Source organism: Fundulus heteroclitus, chromosome 15, assembly GCF_011125445.2.
Source record: "Fundulus heteroclitus isolate FHET01 chromosome 15, MU-UCD_Fhet_4.1, whole genome shotgun sequence".
Classification (NCBI taxonomy): Eukaryota; Metazoa; Chordata; class Actinopteri; order Cyprinodontiformes; family Fundulidae; genus Fundulus; species Fundulus heteroclitus.
This window is the reverse complement of record NC_046375.1, coordinates 24,041,302-24,049,272: the sequence shown is the minus strand read 5'-3', so window position 1 is coordinate 24,049,272 and position 7,971 is coordinate 24,041,302. Positions and strand designations below refer to the sequence as shown.

General features: G+C 39.8%; 1 protein-coding gene across 1 annotated transcript; it reads right to left on the bottom strand.

Annotated features, from left to right (window-relative positions):
• Positions 1–1,136: 1,136 nt before the first annotated feature.
• il17a/f3 (interleukin 17a/f3) lies at positions 1,137–5,310 on the bottom strand. Its single transcript, XM_012851879.3, has 4 exons — positions 5,120–5,310; positions 4,591–4,796; positions 2,788–2,931; positions 1,137–1,592 (listed from the first exon to the last, which is right to left on the bottom strand). Exons 1-4 carry the CDS (start codon positions 5,126–5,128, stop codon positions 1,463–1,465), a joined length of 489 nt encoding a protein of 162 aa, XP_012707333.2. The 5' UTR covers positions 5,129–5,310; the 3' UTR covers positions 1,137–1,462.
• Positions 5,311–7,971: the final 2,661 nt, after the last annotated feature.

The window sequence follows — 7,971 nt, the reverse complement described above, 5'->3', positions numbered from 1 at the left end:
AGAGGAACTTATGCCTGTTACATAATACAGTCAAGACCCGATTAAACTAATCTCATGCAATATTATGCAGACCCTCTGTCTGCACTAATGAACATTCCCTCACCTCAGCATGCGGAACGTTTTAAATGGCTCCCACAGCAAGGCAGTATGACCTATTTTTCTAAAAAGTTCTGTCAATGATTATTTAATTATTATTTCGGGCATGCAAACAGTATATAAAGCCTTGAATTTTCATCCTCAGATGGTCAGGTGATTAGGTATGGAAAAAGAAAAAAAAATTGTCCGTGTTATGGGAAAAGAAACTGTGGAGTAACACCCTGCAGATTTGTAACTCTTTATCCCAATACACAGAGGGGTGGATCATAAGCAACATACATGCTTCATAGTGGAGACAGCGCTTCCATCATTTTTGTTTCATTTCTTAATGTTGAGTCCCATATAAAATGACATCAGCACATGTAGCAGGATAAGAAATGGTGTGAAAGCTAATTTGTTAGGGTTTGTAAACACGTTTCCATGGTTAGATTTATGCACTAAAAACACACTGCAAAGTTGAGAACATGAAGGCAATCTGGTTAAAATAAATTAAATAAATGAGCTAATCATCATTTAAATCTCTCAGCCTTATTTGTAAAAAATCTCACAACAAGGACTACTTTTGGTATTAAGTAAGCTTCAGCATCTTGATAAAATAGCAGTATATTACAATATATTAATGACACCGGGTATGTAGGCAAGTGAACATCACAAGTCCCACTTATCAAAAATAGTAATTTATACTGTATCTACAGCTATATTGAAACCAGATATTTACATGAATTGTTAATAAAACACACCTAGACCTTTTTTTTCTCACTGTCTCAGGTTAAACCAGACTCATTGTTTTGGGTTAGCTAGGACTATGCCAGAAGAATAGGAACAATTTTTTTTTATTAGTTTCTTTAAAGCCATATTTATGCATAAACTAAGATTGCAATGTCCCCAATTGGTTTACAGAAAGCCCAGATGGGATTCCATGGCTTTGTAAGCTTTTGATGGGTTTATTCACAACTTCTGAGTTTGTTGAATTTCCACCTGTGAATGTATTTGAAGGCAACACCTCAAAACCAAAGTTTCCTCATGTGACACCAAGGATCTTTTTTTTTTTTTTTTTTTTTATATAAAGGGTTCAGGAATCACAAAAAACAGCTGTGAACCTCAACAAGCCTGATTCATCTTTATGTTTTGGTAAGAAATGGGTGTAAAAAAATTCTCATTATTCTGGCATTTAGCAGATAGAAAAAAAATCAATCAAAAATTATCTAAAATAGCAAAAGTATAGTCTAATTGATTCATTGTTCTACTTTTTATGCAGTGCATGTAAATATCCCCTCTCAACTGCACCTGTGTCAGCTAAAAATGTACACCCAACAGATGCCAGGAATGACATCTGTACCCAGCACATTTGGTGGATGCCTTGTTGTTACTGTTGGGGTACCACACTGGGTCTCACACAAGTACAGCCGACTGTGATCTCTTCAGTCCCCAGCAAAAAGACATACTTCTTCTTGGCCTTCTTCCCCGCTTTCTTGTTCTTTCTCTCCTTTCGGCTTCTGTAGAGGGACAGCAGAAACATGGGGGCAGAATGAAGTCCGTTATTGTTAACGTCTATTTAGAAATACACGTTCTGAAAGTGGGCTGCATGGTGGCGGTGGATAGCACCGTTAAATTCAAGAAGAAGGTCCCTGGTTTGAATCACACACCTGGGGTCTTTCTGCATGGAGTGTGCATGCTCTCCCAATGCATGCGTGGTTCTCCCACAGTCTAAGATCATGACAGTTATGTGACGTAGTCACTTTACATCTCCCTCAGGACAGACAACCATGCACACACGCAATCATCTCCATGTGTCTTTGAGTCGCCCTGGCAACCTGTACAGGGTGTGACCCCCTCCCACACAATGACTGCTTGAGATAGGCCCCAGCCCCCTGATGACCCTGCATGGATAAGATTTTAGAAACGATGGATGGATGGATGGATGGATGGATGGATGGATGGATGGATGGATGGATGGATGGATGGATGGATGGATGGATGGATGGATGGATGGATGGATGGATGGATGGATGGATGGATGGAACGGGTAAAGCAGACAAATGACTCATCGGAACCAAATCTAAGCCGCGTGTTTCTCCAAAGCTTTGAGGTGAAACTGAGCCAAGCCTCATCAACAGCGTGGATAAACGGGCATCTGTTTTTCTAATACAGCTGATGCAACAGTATAATTGAACTCAGTAGTTCAGACCAAATCACAAACCACCCCCATTAAAAAAAAAATATTACAGCTACTTTGTTACAATAACTGAGACCACCCACATTGCACTCTTATGCTGTTTAGATGCTAATCACACAATGCAATCAGAAGGTTCTCTGTTACTTACAGAACTTTTAGCCAGAGGCTAAAATGTTTGAAACTTTTGAAATGACGCATACCAACAGTAATACTGGTACTGTTTTAACAGCATTTGTGTCCACTGTAAACATGTAAGGGTTGAGCTTTGTTCTATTTACTTTAATTTATCTGAAACTAGTTAGGGTGCTGTTTTAAAATTATCTTAACATCCGATGCTGCTAGATTAGAAAAACTGTTTATTGTTCTCAAATATTCCCGGCTGGTTTTCTCCACCTTTCTTAAAACAGGAAATGTGTTAAACATGCCTAGAGTAATTCCTTTGAACGGCTTTGCTATAAACTAGACTGGTGGCAAAGCAGACGAATGGAGCGCCGCTCGCCAGCACAGAGGCTCACCTGTACAGAACCAGAACCTGATATTTGATGGGCTTGGCCTCCAGAGTTAAATCCTCCCCTCCCCCGTGGATGTTCAGACAACCAGATGTGCTGCAGTTGGCCTGCGAGATCCTTTCGGGTAAACGGGAGGAGTTGAAAGAATCTCTAGAGGAAGAAAGAGGGGCAAACGATTAGTCATTCAATCGGTTTCATCGGTTTTTCTGCACGTAATATGATTAATAGACGGGGGATCAAAAGCTAAAAAGTTCCAGTAATGAAAAACACAGAATGTCATAGCTTGGAAACTGTATAAATGCTATCCATCACTCTTGTTAAGATAGCAGTGTTTTCTAGTTACCACTGGCACGCTCTGAGCTGCAGGCTAGCAACCCGAGCAGATTAACCATTAACCAGCAAATATGCGCTTGCTTTGTGTAAACACCGTGTAACCTTGGTACCATTTTAGTCCAGGTTGGACTACGGTGAAGGTTGGACTATGGTACAAGATTTTCACTGTAGTCTAACTGTAGGCTAGACACCCAGTCCCCCCCCCCCCCCCCCCCTTTCCCTTCCCGCCTCCATAAATCACACCCCCTTAATAACTTTTGGCCTCATTGCTTGTTTCATAACTGACTTTGTTTATTGCGAAATTCTGCCGTCTAACCACATCAATTTGCTCCGTGTCAGTGTGACTTTTCATACCCATTTTCACAACTGATCACTTCAACTAACTTTCCATCTTCTATGCATGGGCTACTGTAAAGAAATGTGTTTAAATGACTGACGGAAAGGGAGCATCACACAACAACTTCAGACACTAAAACATATCAAATGAAATTGTTTTTGAAACTCTTCTTACTATTTTTCCCCGTAATTAGTGAAAAACACCCAATTTCAAAAAAAAAGAAGGTGATACATAATGGATTCAACGATGTTGGCGGGAAGGAGGGATAAAAATGGCAACACCTATCTTCAACAAACTGTCAAAGAGATGAATTTACTCAGAGCCCACGTCGATTCGCGCCTAGTTGCCCAAAACTACTATCAGAGTACCTAAGGAGCCATCTTTGTCAATACACATCCACATTTGAGTCTTAAAATGTCAGACAAGGGTCACACAATAAAGCAAGCCTGAAGTAGTTTCTTTGTGTGACTCAGAGAGAAAAATCCACAATATAAAAAAATCTGATTCAGAAACAAAGAATGCAAGATCAGATGTGGCAAAAACCTCTTGGGTGTTTCTCTTCCAGTCCTTTTTTTATGTGTGAAAGATGCTTCTCGTCAAAAGGACATGGTTAACCTCTGGACTGTGGTTATGGTGTCGCTTTGCTTGTATAACAACAAGAAAAAAGTCTAAAACACATTGACAGCCCTGTTCCTCTCGCAGCATGCATAAATCTTCTCTGAAATAAAACCTTAGTCATCTGAACTTGTCATTTTGGAGCTTTTGGTTTTACTTGTTGAAACAACAACAAAAAAACTCCAGGTCTTAAAAATAAAATTCAGATTAGTTAAATACTTTTGAAAGTGGCAGACTAGAAAGATTTAGCTGTCTTTGGAATACAGTTTTGAAAAGTTAATATCAGCTCATGCTTGCACTCTTTCTACAACCCCAACTGCCAACATCACTGTTGTTATTGGAGAAACAACTGAATCAATGCAGCTCACGGTCCAACAGATGTGGAAAATGCATTCATGCAGCACTCGGCCCCCGAGCAAGCAGCCCGCCATGGATTCCAGATTTCAGAAGTTTTAACTTAAGACTGAACGTTAAAGCGCCCTGGGATCTGGAGAGCAGTGCAGCGGCGTGTGGCGTTTCCTCACATGTATGTCCACGGTGACAAAGACAAGTCGGCGACGTTTGACGCAGATCTGAAGGAGAGGTAAGAGTTGACGGAGGGATCCAGAACCAGCTTCACAGTTTTTCCCCTCGGACTGATGTCCTGCCCCAGCTGCAGAGGGACCAAGCGTTTTTTGCCGGCGGCGGGAAGCACTGAGGCGAAACCCAGCAGTAGAAACACTCTCGTCACCTAAAAAAAGGGAATCGAGAGAAAAACAGGATAAGTATCGTCTATCACAAGGCATTAATTAAAAAAAACAACGATGCAGCTTCTGGCTAAAGCTAGTATTATGGTTGCTGAAAAATAAAAAAAAGCATTATATGTTGGATCCAAAGACTCAAACCCAATCAGTTTTAAGAATGTAGTCCTGCTAAAACTACTTCTCCAAACGACCTATGCAAAATTATACTATAAGCATATTATGTCACATAACCCTTTAATTCGTCCTGAGATAAAAATCTCCTGGTGACAGACAGATGAGAGATGGAGATAAGTAAAGCACTCTGACTCACCAGCAACATGACTGTGTCTTCTCTGCGTTTCAGCTTCAACTGTGGCGCAGCCCTGCTGTTTTTAATCTCAGCCAGTGTTTATATGCAGGCAGGCCGTGTCGGTGTGTGCGCTGCCAACATGTGCAGCCAAGCGTACTTCCGCCATGCCTTTTCACAGATTTTGCACATACTTGACTTTGTCTTTTGTATTCTTTCTCGCCTGCTGTCTGGGGTTTTTTTCTTCTTTTTTTTTTAAATCCACATCCATGTGTTTCCCTTTCACCTCATCCTCTGAGTATGCATTAAAAACACAAAAGTTCCCCTGTGTGAAAGTTCAAAGGTGACACGTTCACGGCTCTGTTGAAAAGTGTGAAAACGTCTCCTCACCTACAGGCCTATTTCTTTTTTTCCTTTCAAAAGTTCGTTTCCCCTTACCTGCATGACAGAGAACTGCTCTGTGTCAAGAAATAAAAAGCAAAGTATAATTAAGACTTTAAAATAACTAATGAATTTAATTTTACAAACAGGTTTGCAACTGATTGCAAACACATTTATGCAACCAGAATGCCAGAAAAATGCAACTTCTTCGACCCATCTTCTGTCTTTGACGCGATTTGCTGCCATCAGTACGGACTTTTAATCTAATTGAACTTAATTTATACACGCTTAGCCTTCAAGCATCAACTTTGAATTATTTTTTTTTTATTATCTTAGTGAGTCATTTATAACATTAAGCTTGTGGCTGCACCTACGCACTGCCAACACACACTAAACAATATAGGTCAAGGAAATGCTGACGGAGCTTCTTGTAATAACTCGACAGAACTCCAAAGGCAAACAACGTGATAAAATCTTCTCGCCTCGAGCGCCACATATGAGTAAGGACCCGACAAACTGGAGCACAGCTGTTCTGGAAAAAAAAGAGAGACATGTTTCTCAGCTACAGGCAGTCTGGCATCTTTTGCCCCAGCTACATCAAATGCTCTACAGAATACAGTCACAAAGAAAATCAGATAAAAGCATGACTTTGTTGAACCAGAAAAAAAAGTCCATGATCAGCCTCTCCAGCTATACCTCATTGAGTTTCCAGTAGCTTCCACATTCCAAATTAATACATTTTCACTTAACTCGTGCTTTACAGTGATACACACACATTACAACCACAAACCCCGACGTTTTTAGTTGAGGTTGAAGGTAAAAACAAAATAGTTCATACATGTGAAGTGGAAGGAAAATTATAGATGCTTCCCATAACATTTCCATTAAAAATCTTAGTTACAGCTGCCAGTGTTTTGGGCTATGTCGAACAGATTTTTACATCTGCTAAATTCTTTGTAAAGCTGCCGAGGGTCCGTGAACAACAATTTTCACTTTCACTTTCTACGGTTTCTCTATTTTACTTAAGTCTGGGCTTTAACTGGCTCATAAAAATGTCTTCAAACTTCAGAAAAAAAAGTCCAGTTGTTTTTGTTTTTTAACTTTTGTTGGAACTCATAAAAATGCTTTATACCATTAAACTGCAGCGCTGTCTGTGTTGTTTAGTATAAGATAAGATAAGAATTCCTTTAATATCCCTCGATGGGGAAATTCAGACGTGACAGTGGGAAATACACACAATTATTAATAATGAGAAAAGGAAAAAAGAATTCAAGGAAAAAAAACTAAACTGTCCAATCTAAAGTTAGACCTAAAAAAAACATTAAGAGTAGAATATAAGGGTAAATAAATAAGTTGACCAAAGGAAAAACTAAGTTATTTGATATTGAAAAAATTACTCCAGCCCATAGACCTAACACACAGATTTCTGGGAACCGTCTATCTCATTCATTGCCACCTCCAATTTTCTTGTTTTTCAGTGTTCTTGGTGCCTGGTGTAATATAGCCAATCTGTTTCCTTGTTTAGGATGAATGACGTAACAAGTCAGAGTATTATTAGGTAAATGATGTATTATTGGTTGTATTATTCTAATTTCACTGGTTATTACACATTATTACACCTCTGATTGTGAATGAATTCTCAATTAACCCCTCAACAAACAGGTAGTGGGTATTTTATTGTATTTAACAATCAAGCACTGGCTGATATGCAAGTCTCCTGGATATAAGTAATAAATACACAGTCTAGTGTTTAAATGTTAAAACGGCTTGGCATACTGATACTCATAATTACTGAGTAGAACTTGAATGCATTATAATACAATTCAGTGCATCCTCTGAGTGGGAGAACTGTTTGACGGTGATGTGTGTGAAACAGTCACTGTAGTAGCCCCAAAACGTTCAGTCATAGCTACTCTAGGAACTGTTGCTCTACAGTTTCTTTTCTCTCGTTTATTTAATGAACTGGCAACTTGCCCAGAGTGTAACGCGGCCAGATGATAGATAATGTAGGCTCTAGTCTGTGCCCCGTCAAAGGTATTGTTATAGACATAAAAGGAATGAACAAGTAGGCTAATTGTTTCAGCCGTCCTTTGTAGTTTTATTCTCATCATTTTGAGAAAAAAAGTTTTTGATGTCCTGGCCCCCTGTTCTACTGCTTTTACTCCTAGCCTCCTAGCAAAATAGGTAAAAAGCCAAGGCGAGTTGCAGGCTGGATTCTCTCTATTTCCCACATTCCAACTCAGCCACGAGGACTACAAATATGTAAATATCAGACGGTACAGTAATCTGAAAGCCATGAAAAATATGAGACTGTTGGACCTTCCTAAGGACTGCCCTCACAGAAGAATGCCTCCAGAGACTTACTGCCTGCTACAGCATCGGAGCGCCGCCTCTTATACTGGAACCATAGCTAAAGTTCAGTCTGCTTCCTGCAAAACCAGAGACTGAAGCAGGCAGACAACCACCACAGAAACCAGCTGCATGTGATTTCTCTC

What these genes read in the sequence shown, in the direction of transcription:
- il17a/f3 (XM_012851879.3), bottom strand. An exon ending in TTGTCACCGTGGACATACAT is followed by an intron (nt 2,932 to 4,590) that starts GTGAGGAAACGC and finishes TTCTTCCTCTAG; the next exon opens with AGATTCTTTCAACTCCTCCC. An exon ending in CAGGTTCTGGTTCTGTACAG is followed by an intron (nt 1,593 to 2,787) that starts GTGAGCCTCTGT and finishes GTCCCTCTACAG; the next exon opens with AAGCCGAAAGGAGAGAAAGA.